Source organism: Manis pentadactyla, chromosome X (genome assembly GCF_030020395.1).
Source record: "Manis pentadactyla isolate mManPen7 chromosome X, mManPen7.hap1, whole genome shotgun sequence".
In the NCBI taxonomy this organism is placed as follows: Eukaryota; Metazoa; Chordata; class Mammalia; order Pholidota; family Manidae; genus Manis; species Manis pentadactyla.
In genome coordinates, this window is record NC_080038.1 from 125080241 (window position 1) to 125096429 (window position 16189).

The 16189-nt window shown below is 36.3% G+C and overlaps 1 protein-coding gene across 3 annotated transcripts; it reads right to left on the minus strand.

The window, feature by feature from the left end:
- Window positions 1–796: 796 nt before the first annotated feature.
- Window positions 797–10705, minus strand: MCTS1 (MCTS1 re-initiation and release factor). 3 transcript variants are annotated; one of them, XM_036880858.2, is made up of 7 exons: window positions 10375–10705; window positions 9752–9796; window positions 9072–9224; window positions 8453–8550; window positions 4490–4623; window positions 2782–2849; window positions 797–1004 (listed from the first exon to the last, which is right to left on the minus strand). In XM_036880858.2, the coding sequence occupies exons 1-7, from the start codon at window positions 10383–10385 to the stop codon at window positions 923–925; spliced, it is 591 nt and encodes a 196-aa protein (XP_036736753.1). In that variant the 5' UTR covers window positions 10386–10705; the 3' UTR covers window positions 797–922. The 3 variants fall into 3 exon arrangements, with proteins under 3 accessions (XP_036736753.1, XP_036736756.1, XP_036736757.1); XM_036880861.2 differs by having other exon boundaries at window positions 10472–10704; XM_036880862.2 differs by lacking the exon at window positions 9752–9796 and having other exon boundaries at window positions 10375–10702.
- Window positions 10706–16189: the final 5484 nt, after the last annotated feature.

Consider the following 16189-nt stretch of genomic DNA (forward strand, 5'->3'; position numbering starts at 1 on the left):
GGGAGGAAACTGTAAGAAAAAGCAACTACATTTCTTAAATAATTAATTTAAAGAGGAAAAGGAGGTGCAACTTATAGAATAAGAGACAAATAACAACCAAGTGCAATATATGGACCTTGTCTGGAAACTATTTCAAGCAAACCAATGGTTTGAAAACATTTTTAAAGAAAGATAATCAAATACGTTTGTCATATTTGAACACAGTCATCTGACCATATTAGGAAACAGTTAAATTTTTTAGGTGTGAAATTTTCTTTTTCTTAAAAAAAAAACCCAGTTACCTTTCAAAGATACAAATTGAAGTATTATGGAGGAAATGATATATCTGGGATTTGCTTCAAAATAATTGGGCAGGGGGTAAGGTGGGAAGGAGTAAATGAGATATAGATGAAATAAGATTGGCCATCAAATGAACTAGGGTGATGGATACAGAAAAGGTCCATTATACTCTTCATACCTTTATATATGTTTAGGATTTTCCATAATGAAAAGTTTAAAAACAATGAAACAAAACACACACAGAAGAGAAGAGGCACTTCTAGGTGCCCTGAGGTAATGGGATAAAATTTCCAGTCTAGCTTCCAACCCCATTAAGTAGTTACATTCTTTTGTGGGGTCAGCAGAGGGCAGCCATATATTAGCAAGTTCATTTATCAAGTCCTGCCCTTCATCTTACATCATTAAGAAAGGACATTAAGTTGTCTGAGTTTGGCTACTTACCAGATACCTTTCAGTGTCCAAGTTTGTTACTCAATTTTGAGTTTAAGAAAAATTAAAATAATTTTTGAAGCTAAGAGAATTTTAGCGTCTGTCAAATTTATTCAGCATAACCACAGAGGTTATCTTCATCCTGTCATACACAGACACAAACACAGATATAGCATAATATCTATATTTAGCCCAAGGGCATTCCTTCTGAGGCTCATTTATATGTCTTCATATGCCACAGCCCATCATTTAAATAGTGGATATTTTCAATGCCAATTCCTTTGTTGACTTTCTCACTGTAGAAGTAAAAAAGTACATAAACATACTGTTACACATTTTATAGGTTTACTCATGGTAAATATAAGTCAAATTGCAGTGCTAGTTTGCAATTATTGGGCCATGTGTAGGGAATTTATTTACATTACACTAACAGTATTGACAACAGTAAACTACATCACTCTACTGCAGTTCATGTCTTAAAGTGGTTCCAGTGATCTAACCAGTGGGTCTACAGAAATAGTAATGATGTCACCATACCAGAAGAACATCAAAGTGTTATAACTGACCCTGAAACAAATTCCTAGGAATAATTTGGTCATTAAATTGGTTCCAAAGTTTTGAAATATATTAGTTATATTTTAGTAATACATCTTTAGTATTTCCTTAGTATTCTATACCACCAGATCAAAATACAAGATAAATACTTATATGTATGGTAGTGAACTATGTCAGTGTTTTAAAAACTAGCAGCAAAACATCTTTTGACCACCCAGTTTAAGTCATACTAAATAGAAATTTCCTGAAATACTACATACATACATATAAAACAGCTGTGTTGGCACACGGGTTCTTTTCGGAGTGCTTAAGAAAGAATGCAATCTAGAAGCCACAGGGCATAAATATGCAAAGAAGTAAAAAGCTAACCTTTTCAAACAGTAAGGCTTCTCTCTCACTTACCAACTTAACATTTCCCTGTATGGCCCCAGAAGATGACTGGTTAGCCAGAGACGGGTAAGATTCCTCAAGGGAGGAAAAACCTAAGACAGGCACAGTCGCAGGGGGGCCATCAGGAGAGAAATTGGGGATCAACAGAGGTGAGGCTTAGAACCTCACCCCCTCTGTTCTGAGAGAAATCTTCTGCATCCGTGGATGTTTTATTGCCCTTGTCTAGCTTGGACTAACACATAGTCTACAGGCACACACCTGATCATCTACATTTGCTCTCTTACAACACTAAACTATGTTTTCTACCTTTATCTTGTATCTACCTACCACTTCAGCATTTTATTAAAAATAATAATAATAATAAAGAGAAATGTGGTATCCACATATAAATCAAGTATAAAAATCAAATGAGTATTCATATTTGAACTGTTTATAGTTCATAATGCATGAGCAAAACCGAAAGCTTCTGTGATGACTGCCCTTGTACTGTTCACCATGTAACTTATTCACTATGTAAGAATTTGTTCTCCATGTAAGAACTTGTTCATTATGCTTCAGAAGATCGGAGACTGACGAAAATTAAGCTTGGGGTGGATTAAGAATTGTGCATTGAGTATTGACTCCCCTATACAGAATTTTATTGTTGTTAACAACCATTTGATCAATAAATATGAGAGATGCCCTCACAAAAAAATATATATATATATATATATATACACACACTTCCAATTGTAAAATAAATAAGTAACCGGGATGTAATGTATAGCATAAGGAATATAGTCAAAATATTGTAACAACTTGGTATGGTGATAGCTGGTACCTAGAATTATCATGTATATAAATGTTGAATCACTGTGTTGTACACCTGAAACTAATGTAATACTGTGTGTCAACTACCCTTCAATAAAAAATAATTATCTAAAAAAAAAAAAAGAAAAAAGAAAGAATGCAATCTTGGAGACAATATAGGTTTCAATGGCTTCCTAAGTGTTAGGAAAAGTCAGAAATGAGGTTTCTGTGCTTAAATATTTGTAAGATATGGTATGAATGAGAGCAAATTTCCCCTGTAATTCTGATGCTTCCTGTGTAGGTTACCCAAAAGCTAAGGGAGCCTAATGTGAGACTTACATATCTTCTGCAGACATCTTCATGACTCCAATACACAGAGCATGCTGTTTTCCTTCTGCCATGATTGCCTGAAAACACACAGCTAAGAAAACTTTGGAGAGGGGGTGTCAAATAATGATCACATTAGTAGTTTAGCAATTTTGAACCCATCTTGTATCCTTGCCTAGATGGTTAACTCCTTGAGAGCAGGGACCTAGCAGAGCCTATGGGCACATTATAAATCCACAATAAATGCTAAATGAATTAATCTAATGATCATTTTTGGTTTTTAAGTCAAATGTTAATAAAACCCAATGCCAACAAAACCAGAGTAAGTCCTGCAAAAAAAGAGATGCAATTTCTTGCACATAAACACTAAAAACTGTGAAACAAATAAATATCAATTGTTCTAGTGTTTAAATCACTGAATGGTGGTTTTGTGTAAAGGACACATTGAAACAACAATTGTATCTTCCTTCTACCTTTAAAAGCCCAATGTAAGTTTCAATCTAGAACAACCAGAATGTTCTTGGTTATCAATTAAAGCACACTGTAGTACATATTTTAAAAAGTAAAGGTTAAAGGGTGCACAGTAACTCTCTGTACTAGTTTTACAACTTTCTGAAAGTCTGCAATTATTCCAAGATAAAAATGATTTAAAAAGTAAAGTCTAGATACTAGAAAAATTTTCCATTTAAGGTAAACTCCAGAACTATAAACTTTTAACACTTAGAAAAATAATGAACATAAAACAGTAACCTGTCCCCACAGAATATTCATCAGTTAACTCATACATTCATTCAGTGTTCCACAAATATCTGAGCATCTATTATGTGACCAATATCTATGTCAATACACATTGTTCCTAAAATATAGACATGTAATTTATGCCACCCCTTAGATACAACTGTGATAGCAGAGGACATCCTTCTTTTAAGCAAAGGACACACTCTTAAACCCACTCCAATGACCTTCCCACTCCATAGTCATTTCCTCATTCCCACCAAGTATGGTTCCTTTTCTCAGCCTGAGGCAAATGACCACTTTATGACAAAGGAGAGGATATCCTCCTGTTCAGAGTAGTTAACAAAAATCTATTTAATCTACAATATAGCTGAAACAGTACCACAAAAATGGAAATAACACAGAATTATTCAGCTACATCATGAGTTGAAAAGATCCTTAAGGACTATCTGGGACTTTAACATTTCTCTTTGAGAAAACATGTTCTGAGGCCCAAACAAACAAAATATGTACTTTAAAATAAGAGCTGGGGATTGCCAGTATTTCCCACTATCTACTTTTTAGCACTCTGATGGCTAAGATCTTTTCCCTTTTGAATGCTTTAACTTGAGTGTATCTGGGTAAGTCTAGCATAAAAGTAGCAAGCTGATGTCCAAAGAAGTGATCCAACCATATCCTATATATCCTCTCCATTAATAATTAAGTTTTATACTGTGTCCTGAGTCTGATGACACTGGGCCCTAACTGGGCTGAAATGCAGCTGAGACTCCTATTACTTTCCTCCTTTAACTTCTAAGATGGGACAAAATTCAATCTCAAGAAATAAGGTTATATAAAATATGTTTATATTTTATAAAAATATAACTAGAAAGGCAAAAGACAACAGTAAGAGTAACCTCCAAAACAGTACATCTGATGTTCTCTCAGGATGATAGATATTCCAGTAATAAGAATACAATGAATACATTTTGCCTGGGAAGGATACAACAACTGTATCTACTGCAGCAGGGTAAAGTTTAGCTCCAGGAGAAGTTAAGCCTGGACACATGATATTTGCTCCACTGAGTACAAATTTGATGGCTCCTTTGTCAACCTGCTGGTGTGGCAGGATAAAAGGATCTAGAAAAAAAAGAACAGATTACATAAATTAATACAACTAATGACTCAACAGAAAAAGGCAAAGGACACAAACAAGTATTTCCCAAATTACAGTACTCTGACAGATGCAATATAAAACTGAAACACCATCCTTCATTTGCCAAATTGGTTAATATTTTTAAGAAAAGTAATTTCAAAAATAAATAAATAAACAAAAGTAATTCCCAGTGCTAGCAAGAGTGCAGGAAAACTGGCATTCCCATATACTGCTAGAAGGCTTATAAATGGGAATAACCTTTCTTTAGGACTACTTGGCAACATGTGTCAGTAGGCCTGAAAAGGTTCAAACTCTGACTCAGTATTTCTACTTCTAGGACTTTGTCCTAAGAAAAAATGAGAGATGTACAATATATTTAGGTAAAAATATATTCATTGCAACACTAATATTTATAATAGAATTAAACTGGGCTCAAATTGAATGTCCAATAACAAAGAGATAAATGACTTAAGGTATGTTTATAACATCTATATAATAGAACCATGTTTTAGGGAGTACATAATACCCTGGGAAATGTTCATAATATAATGTTAAGAGAAAAAAGCAGACTAAAAAACTACCAGAAAGATCAGTGGTTGCTAGAGGTTGGGGGGAAGGATGAATATTTGGAGCACAGATGATTTTTATGGCAGTAAAAGTATTCTGTATGATACTGTAACTGTGGATACATGACATGCATTTGGCAAAACCCATAGAATGTATAATGAAAAGAATGAATACTAATGTAAACTATGACTTTGATTAATAATAACTGTAACAAATGTATCCCACCAATGCAAGATGGTAATAATAAGGGAAGGAAGGGAGGAATATGGGAACTCTGTACTGTACTTTCTGCTCAATTTTTCTGTAAACCTAAAACTGCTCTAAAAAATAACTTCTGTTAATTTAAAAAAACTACTTAATAGAGAGCCCAATCTAAAAATGAAAAAATACATATAATTACACAGACCCTCACACACAACACAAGAAATAATTGGATGGAGGTAGACCAATATACTAATAATGGTTATCTCTAGGTCATGAAACTATAGGTTATTTTATTTCTTTATTTTCCAAATTTCTAAAATGAACACATATTCCTTTTATAATCTTAAAAAATGTGTGTGTGTCTACTAGTAATTTATAACCCAACAATTAAAGGATACCTAAAGGACTTAAAACAATGACCGGGGGAAAAACTTTTAGGCCTCTCAGAACTCCCTAGGAATAACAACAACTGTAACTCCTAAAATGTATTCACTCTAATGTCTTACCACTAACCTCCCCACTAATCAGAAAACAAGTCTTTTCCCTACCAAGACTACAAATAAATGTAAACATGACTCCAAATTAATCTAAACATCTTATGGATAAAAAGGAACCTAAATGAATGAATGCATTTGCTATTCCCAAGTCATAATTTGTTTTCTAGATCTCCATCCTCCTTAACAGCTGCCCTTTAATAATGATCATGATCATGACAATAAATGGTAGTAGTGGAGATTTATTGAACAATTACTACATCACTAAATGCCTATCATATATTGAGCCATAACTACATTCCAGGCATTGTGTAGGTGCATCTCATTTAATTGTCACAATCCTGAGAGTTTTAATATACAATTACATCCATTTGTAAAGGTAAGGAAACAGGCTTTAAAAGGTTAAGTGGCTTGACAACTGTGACTTGCACTGGGAATTGAACTCAGGTTTGCCTAACTCCAAGTTCATGCTTTTAACCACATTATACTGCTTCTTACACAAGCACAACTTTAAGCTCTTCTAAAAGGGTGGTTACCAGCAAAATATTATCAATTAAGAACATTTTTTTGCCAACTCACTATGAAAATGCTTAAAATATAGAAAAACTGGAAGAATACTTCAATGAACACTTGGACATCATCCACTCAAGATGCAACAATTGTTCATTAAAACTTTGCTCTATTTGCTTTATCTCTTTCTATTTATACAAACATATTTTTCTTCTGTCGTTTGAAATTTCAGACATCATGCTTCATCATAAACAAGCACATACCACCTAAGAATAAAGTAATTCTCCTACATAACCACAACATTATTATCATACCTAAAACTTCAACAACAGTTCTACAATACAACCTTATAGCCAAACCATATTCAAATTTCTCCCAATAGTCCCAAGAAAGTCTTTTATAGTGTTATTGGGGGAAGAAGGGGATTTGAATTTTGTTTTTCAAACAAGGATCCAATCTATATTCATGCAATACATTTGATTATTTTGTTTCTGTTCTTTGGTTGAGTAGGAATTAATATCATCAAAATGTCTCAATGTCACAAAATATTTTCATTTTAAACCTTTCCCATTGCATCAGGACTCAATTTCTCTCCATCGTAGTTTTTTTAACCTGATGAAATGAATACTTAATCAAATAATTGTAAATAACCCTTTACAAACAGTAAAATGCTTCACTTCTTTTAAGACTTGCCTAATAGCTTTTTTTTTTCCGATAATTATTTTTTATTGAAGGGTAGTTGACACACAGTATTACATTAGTTTCAGGTGTACAACACAGTGATTCAACATTTATATACATGATAATTCTAGGTACCAGCTATCACCATACCAAGTTGTTACAATATTTTGACTATATTCCTTATGCTATACATTACATCCCGGTTACTTATTTATTTTACAATTGGAAGTGTGTTTATATATATATATATATATATATATATATATATATATATATATATATATAAATATATATATATATTTGTGTGTGTGTGTGTGTGTGTGTGAGGGCATCTCTCATATTTATTGATCAAATGGTTGTTAACAACAATAAAATTCTGTATAGGGGGGTCAATACTCAATGCACAATCATTAATCCACCCCAAGCCTAATTTTCATCAGTCTCCAATCTTCTGTTGCATAACGAACAAGTTCTTACATGGAGTACAAAGTCTTACATAGTGAATAAGTTACATGGTGAACATTACAAGGGCAGTCATCACAGAAGCTTTCGGGACTTGCCTAATAGCTTTACTGCTCCAGACCTCTGTTCCACCATGTAATTCAAAATTCATCTCCTCTTACCAAAAACCAGTCATTAATTAAGTCACCAGTACTACCTACAGAGTCTGCCAGTCACTCTCTTCCTTTCTACCTCTTGGCTAGAATGCAAGATGAATACTGGTTTGAAAAGCAGAAAATTTACTTCATAATTGAAAACTTCTTGTTTATTGGGATTGTACCTTCCTTTGTATTTTCTTTTGTAATACACTCACTCTAATAACATGCAAATGTGGGTACCTAATAAACATTATATTTTTCTTAACAACTGACTTTGGCACTCAACTAACAATAACTAGGACTCTCACAGTTAGCCAGTGCTTTCCTCTATATACAGTTATCTCTATGAGGCAAATCTAGATACAAATGTAAAAGAAGGAAATGTTCACAGGCACTTAGTTTTTTGACTACACATCTGTGTGACTACCTAATTGTTGTCTATTTTCCCAACTAAACGGTTAGCTTCACAGGGCCATGGACCATGTCTGTCGTTTCCCATCATATTCTCAGCATTAGCTTAGTGCCCAGCACATTGTAAGTTGAATAAATATTTGTTGACTGAATAAATGAATGCTCTTCCTTGGGCTTTCTGGAATGCATAATAAGAGAATGCATTTTTCAGATTTACCAGATGGGGATTCATTTTATTTTATATATTCTGTTTTACCTAGTACTAATAAGTAAACTGATAGAAATCACTTTCAACTCCTTTTGTCTCTTTCAGTATCCCCAAATACATAATTTATAATAAAACTTACATTTGTGAAGTAACCTTAGAGTTGGATAAAAAGGCCCTTCTCTTTGTCTAAAAAATAGTAACTCTCCATTTACTGTAAGGATTTCTATATGTTCATGGCTGTAAGACAAATGTCACAAAGTACCAAGTTAGATATTTTCTTTCAAAAATGAATATGCAAACATCCTCTAAATAATGTATAATATGAAATATGCATATAGATACAGAAAGCATTTTTTAAATTTCAATAAAATCCAGGCCAAAAAAAATTGTTGAAATTGTCTTACCTATCATGCCAGTAGAGAAAAAATATGACCTGCTACAATTTTATTTCATTTTCTTATTTTAATTCCATTGTTAGATAATTCAATAAAACAAATCTCTAAAGTACAAACTGAAATAAATCCAACTGAATTTTAAAACATTTAACTCTTTTATAGAACAATCAGTACACAAAGCTACATTTTTCACAAACATAGAAAAACATTTGAAAATACAAATACTGATGTTTTATTCTATATATCTACTCCTGTAATTAACCTACCAATGGTTAATGTGAAAATCATTGTTTCTATCAGTGCAATCTAATCACACAGTATTCAGCTACTCTGAACTTTACATAAAGAAAAACAAAGACTTACCATCGCACTATTTTGACAGGATCTTTCTTAGGCATGATTTGATTAAGCCATGGTTCAATACCTGGAAACTGCTCTATCAACTGGTTCTTAATACCCTTTATAACTGAGGTTTTCAACTGGATGCAGTTGGACACATTTTCTTTTTCATCAAATCTGCCAAATGATTTTTGCAAGAAAAAAAGGCATTTCTCAGCAGATGTATGAGAATAGCTAAAGGTATTGCTTTAGTCACCTATTCCCAAGCATTTACATGCCTAAAATAATTATGAAATAAATTGTTTTTAAAAATATAATTCCCCTTTTATCCTGTCCAGCACAAAATCAACATTTTAATATAATATTAGAATAAACTGTCATGTCTACACCATTAGCTGGGGTAGTGAATCAGGCATATTTCACATAATTTGTAATCAGCTCACTAATACCTTTCGTGGAAAATCTTACTCAATTTTACCGAAGAAGAAACACAGATTCTCACCTATAACAAAACCTGTGTGAAAAAAACAAACAAAAAACAAAAAAAAAATCCTTAACTGTTGAGATACGAAAGACCAACCCAAATACAAAACAGAAAAACGGCTTCTGGTAGGCTATTTAATCTGATGAAACTTTTTAAGAAGTGATGATGATGATTTCTAAGATTATTCATTTTTTATCAAAATGTCATGCACAAAACCCACCTTCCTTTGCCCATGTTCCCCCTTTGCTTTTTGCGTCTACCAAATCTGGAAGGCAAACACACTAGGTAGGTTCCAAAAGAATTTTTGTCTTCCTTACACTCAATAGCTTATGGGGCAATCACGCTATTTTCAAGACAAGGTTAATCTGGCAGCTAGGCAATAGGCATGACAGGCCGCTTGCTTCCTGTCACCCAGACTCCCTCACTCCCATGACCCAGGAAGTCAAGCCTTCCTTTATTCAGTTCATAACTAATAAACATATGGCAGTGATTGCAGGGCTTGCCTCCCAGCTAAAGAGGATATGCCCCTAAATCACAGTGCAAGCATGTGATTGGTAGAACCCTAGGACTGGAGATAGGATTGGGAGAGGGCGCAAAGGAGAAAGCGGGGTAAGGAGAAATAAAAAGAGGGTGGGAGGACTGAAATCTGATTGCGGATTAGAGATGGCAAGCTTCAAAGAAATATTGCAAGTTGCGAGGGAGAGATAGTGCTGTAAGAAACCTTAGAGAGTAAGGCTGGCAGGGGCCGGGGAGAGAGAAAGAGGATCTTTGCTCTTGCCCTCTTCCCCACCCAGACCCCACCGTCTTTGTGAGCAGCCGTTGGAGGCCACAGCATGTCCTTACTTCTTGAACATGATCCAAGGTCAAGGGGGCGACGATAGGGAAGGGCCCGGAATGGGGGGAAAAATTGAATTAGCAAGGGTGGGGCAGATCCCCTTACACGAGGAAGGCCGGCACTGACAGTCGGAACTGCTGTCGTTCTCCGGAAAGGGAGACAGCCAGCAGCACTTTACGGTTCTCAGGGACCTTTGACTACTTCCGCTCGTCTGAACACGTCGGCGCTTCTGCCGGACCTTTTCGGGCTACCGATTCCTCTCCAGAGCAAAGGCGGGACTTGAGAAGGAAGAAGAGATAGAGCAATCTTTTAGAAGCAGGAAGAGAAGACTGGAGGGGGCGGGGAAATCAAGCAGGGCAGCATTTATGATTCTTGCGTCAGTTACGGGTACTTCGAAGGGTCAAGATTGTTCCGTCTTTCGTTGCTATCTACTGTTAAATAAGTTTTAAGTGGGAACGGGTTTTGTTCCCTAACAAAATCGAATGGACTGGTGCTAACCGACAAGCATGAAGGCAAGCCTCATGGCATCATGTTAGTGTGCTCATGGGCTGCCAAATTCAGCAAATAAAAATACAGAATGCCCAGTTAAATATGAATTTCAGATAAGCAATGAATACTTTTTTTGGTATAACTATACTTCATGCAATATTAGGGACATACACTAAAAAAAAAATTCCTTGTTATCTGAGTTTAGTTGGGCGCCCAGTATTTTAATCTGACAACCATGGTCACTGGCCTCAGTGAAATGATCCCATAGAATTATTCACTAGGTTGCCGTCTCCTGTCTCACCCCCATACCTTCAAGTTGAGCTATAAATCAAAAGAGGTAATTTCCTTGAATGACAGAGTGCCTTCTAGGCGAGCAATACTAGACTAATCTGAAGAAATAGCAGCTAAAGAAACATGTTTTACTTGTGTAATTTTTAAAAGGAGAGTGAAGCAAGAGTTTTGATTGGCAAAGAAAACATAGAAAAATACAAAACCTAAGCAGGTTTGGTGGATATGCACTGACCTGTAAAACGAATACACCAGTTTCTCCAGGGAGCAAATACTATATTGAGGAGACGGGCGCTTGGAGCAATCCTAGCAAGTGCCACTATGTGTTTGAATTGGACAACCAACTCACCTTGCCTTGATTCTATGGTAGCAACAATCTTCTGATTAAAATTTAGCTCCTCATGAAGATTTTCTGTTTTCAAAGAAAATTAGGATTTGCTATTTGCAAATCAAATCACAGAACAAATTTGCTATTGTCAAATCAAATCTTCATGAACAATTGTTTGTCTCTGCAAATTAGTAAATTGGCATTCTGGTTTATACATCAGTCTCTTCCAAACATCCTTAGCATAACTCTACATTCCCAGCATCAGTCAAGTCTGTGACATTTAAAATATTGTTTATGAAAATGCAAAACTGAAGCCCAGACCCCAGGCTTCTTGCCAAACAGCTTTCCTCTCTTGGCAACTCTCGCATCATCCTGGGAGTCTGCCATGTAACAGTAAATTATAACAGCAATAAATAGTATTAAGCAGTTTCAGGTGAGTGAAAATAGGTCATTTGTATTCAATCTATACATGATAACACCATGATAGCAACTATCTATTCCACTAGTAAATAAAATTTAACTTGATGGACCCCAAAATTAGTAACACCTAGAAAAACTTCCTACCTTCTTGAACTTTTTCTTTGAGAAACCTAATTTTAGACTTATTAAAAAATATTATGCTGAATATTTGCAGTACTAGAAACAAAAGTTAAGTTTTAATTCTATAACAGTTATACATGCTGTGTCTAAATTATGACAAATCCCATATGCATGGGAATAGATCTATAGCTACATGTACATACATGTATTAATCCACATTCATGTACTTTGATAGTCATGGAAACCTAATCTGAATTATAACAAATGCCCAGTGAGGTCATAAGTATTAATGGAGTATTTAGTTCTGTATGTGTGCATGAATATCTTCATTCATAATCCACCTACACAGATAAATAAGTAGGAACAAAATCTTACCTCAGCGTGTTTCTGGTTTGGTTTAGTGAACAGTATCATCATAAAGTGGACTCTGTTTTTCCAAGGTTATTACTGGGAGTTTGCTCCTAACAAAGGACTCATCCTCAAATAAATCATTGCAACAACAAACAGCATGTCAAAAAAGAAGAAATACCTTAAAATAAACTTCTTCAAAAATTAAAATAATGAGCTTAATTTACTCATGGAATAAATAGTTATAAAGGACCTTTATGTTTTAAACATAGATGTTCTCTGTACTCTTATTTGTGCATAAATGTTCTGTGTAACTTCTTTTACAAGGGTCCTCAATGTACATTCAGCACAGCATACAGAAAACCCAAATCCATCATACATTTTACTAAAATAAGTAAACTAGCTCTCATAAGCATTAAATGTTTAACAATTGTATTTGCCTTCTTAGAATTCTGAAAGGATTTTGCAGGGTCATCTTTATATGAACCTCTAAAATCCTGCCCACAGAAGTTTGCAGAAAGGCCTCCTTTTCTTCTTCATAAGCTTTCTTGAGCAATAAGGATAGCATCAAAACCCTTCAGGGTATCCAGTAAAGAAAGATTTCCTTAAGAGCTAAGTCACAGCTTTGCATACCAGAGGACCTTCTTCCCCACAAGAAACAATTGGGCCACTGCCAGCCCCTGCTTGGGCCTTACCTCTCAGAATCTACAGTCTCTGTAGTCTTCCAGGAGGGTCACTTTTCCCCCAAAGTGCCTCTCAGCCTTACACCTTAGAGGCCCCTGCAGCCTGGCTTTACAGCCCCCCCCCCCCCCAAGGGCAAGACATACCTCAAAATTATCCCACTATCCCTACCACCAATCAATCACTCTGCCAAACACAGGTAAGAAAATGCTGGCCCTGACACTTCCTGGATCCTTCCATGCTGAGCAATGTAAGGAACATCAACAAAACTGTAACTCCCACCTCCAATCTCAAGTACGGCTAAATTTGGGGAGACCTGAGAGTCCCGTATTTATCAGAAGACTGTCAAAACTAACCATCTTGCCAAATTCATGATAAGCCAGGCCCACCATGCCTCCCTCACATCCCTGTTTTTCTTTGTCATCACCCAATACATGAGCATCAAGTTCAACTTATTTCCTGTGTGACCTTCAGCAAGTCACTTAAACTCTATGCCTGTCTTCTCATTTATAAAATAAATGCTCTAATTTATGAGTTTATGAGGGTAAAATGAAATAATTCATGCAAAGCATTGTTTATTCTTATTGTTATTATTAAGTAACGATTTTCTTTTTGTTGTTATTCCTTTCCTCTGACTTCATCCCCATATTCCTCTGTGCTGCTTCTCCCACCTCCAGACCTCTCATTTCTACTCTGACTTCCAGGTGCTTCTGCTGTGCCTCCCAGAACAGCATTCCATGATTCACAAACTCTCCTACTATTCTTCAACTCTTCCCTGAATATCCACTGATATTCCCGGCTTTCCCATGAGGATGGAGCTTCCCTTACCACCCTTCCAAGTGAAAGTGATGTATACCAATACATTCATGTACTACAGAATCAGGAGGTGAGGTAGGCAGCCCCTTCCAGCCACATTACAACTTCCAGACAATTCCTCCCTCACCCTCAGGTAAAAAAAAATCCTGATCCTCCTTCCTCTTGGTTTCATACCATCTGGTTACACCTCAACTGCCTCTTTGCTATCTTCTGTTCATTCATTTAAGATCCTGGCATCTGGTTCACCATGGTTCACCATTTTTCCTCTCCACTGTAGAACTGTCAAACAGTACAAAAGAAAATCACACAGTTGAATAAACTGGAATGACTCTCAATTTGTGATTGCCAACCTCAAGTGGACTTTCAATATTCCTGAGGACTCCTTTCATGTTTTTAGCTCACTCTCTCATACTCCCCAATGATTCTTTCAAAGTTTCTCCTTTCTCCTAAAAACTGTGACTCCTCAACAGCCCCTTCAATCTTACCAAATAACTCACTTCTGAAAGATAAGACAGAAATCAGCACATGGGAAAACAACTCCCTACCACCTACTACTACCAAACTAGGAATATACTCCCAGCCATCCTTCTCCTGTTAAAATGACAACTAGCCTTCCCCCAATCCAGTTCTAATCCACCATCTGTGTTGTGGATCCCGTTCACATATGGGTCCTCAGCAACTTTACTCAATCTATTCTCACATCTCTCCTATATCTTTGACCTCTCCCTCTCTACTGGCTCCTTTCTCTAAGCTTTTTTCAAAGGAAATACGTGAATATGCCCACATTATATACCATCCAAACAACACAGAAGTATAATGACAATAATAGAAGCATCTATTGAGTGCTTCTCCTATGCCAGGCACTGATGCAAGTGCTTTCATGTATTCTCATTTCATTATCAGACTGACTTTATGAAGCAAATGCTATTATTTTTCCATTTTTTGGATGACAAAACTGAGGAAAAAGGAGGTTAAGTTGCTTGCCCATGATTATCAGGCTATGAAGTAACAGAATTTGGACCTGAACCCAAGTGGTCACAACTCTGCTCTCTATATCACAACACTTAAAGCCCCTCTCCCCTGATCTACTCTGCCCCCAACAACCAGCCCCTCCTCTGCTCTTCCTTTCCTTCCTTCCTTCCCTTCTCGCTCCATAGGTAATAACTGGTGATAGTTTTGTGTGTATCCTTATGGAAATTTTTTGTGTGTATTCACATATTCATTGTACATAACTGCTTTTAAAAAACAAAAGTGGGACCACATTATGCATGCTATTTTGTTTTTGCTTTTTCACTTTATGGGTGAAATATATCTTGAAGATTTGTCCATGTCAGATCATAGATGATAATGGATACATCATAGATGATGATGGATAGATAGATGACATACTTAATTGCTTTTGATGGCTATAGGGCACTCCATAGTACATATGTACCATAATTTATTAGCAGCTCCCTTCTGATAGTCATTTCAGCATGCACAGAGGACTGAAGGGTAGGATGGAGCCACAGAACTCCAATGTTCCTCAGACCTTGTACTGGCCTCCTATTATCAGTGTCAGGGCTCTGTGCTCTAACACCTGTCTTAACCTCAAAAGTCTTCAACTACATCATAAGGAGGTCAGTGGGGACTCCATACACAGCCCTGTCCCTGGCAGAAGTCAAGAAGAAACTCATACACTGGGACTAAAACCACACTTCATCAAGATTTTCACCCACTGCCAACAGTGGTCAAGAGGGGACCCAGGCATTCCAACCAAGGGCTCAGAGTGGGGCAAATTTCAAGCTTCCCCAAACTTCCTCACCTCTATCAGCAAGAATGAAGTGGGAGCTCCAAACACCCATTGCTCCCTCCAACCTCACTATTATTGTCTACCTTGAGTCCATCAGGGACTGTTCTCATTAGAGAGAGATTTATGTGTTTTCATTTATGTAAGTCACCATAAGAAGCCCAGACTCCTGAGTCACCATTCATCTCCCCCACTCTTATCTCTGATTGCCTCTGGACATCCCCCATTCTATCCCTATCTCCCATGTTTTCCCAACTTCTGAAATCTTTCCACTGTAGCATTTAGAATTCACATGCATCATCATCAGCAAAACTTTATATCTTCTAAGCCTCCCTTCTGTGTACACCCTTCATCTTCTTATTCTAAAGGATATCTGAACTTCCTTGCAGTCGTGGATTCCCTGCAGCTCTCAGATCATGGCTGTTTACTCTCCCATAGGGTGGGGTATGACTCCTCCTTGTTCCCTATTGACACTTCCAAACCATTGCCCCTCTCTCCTCCCTAGAACTCTCCACTTTATTTTGTGTCAGCAGATTATATTACC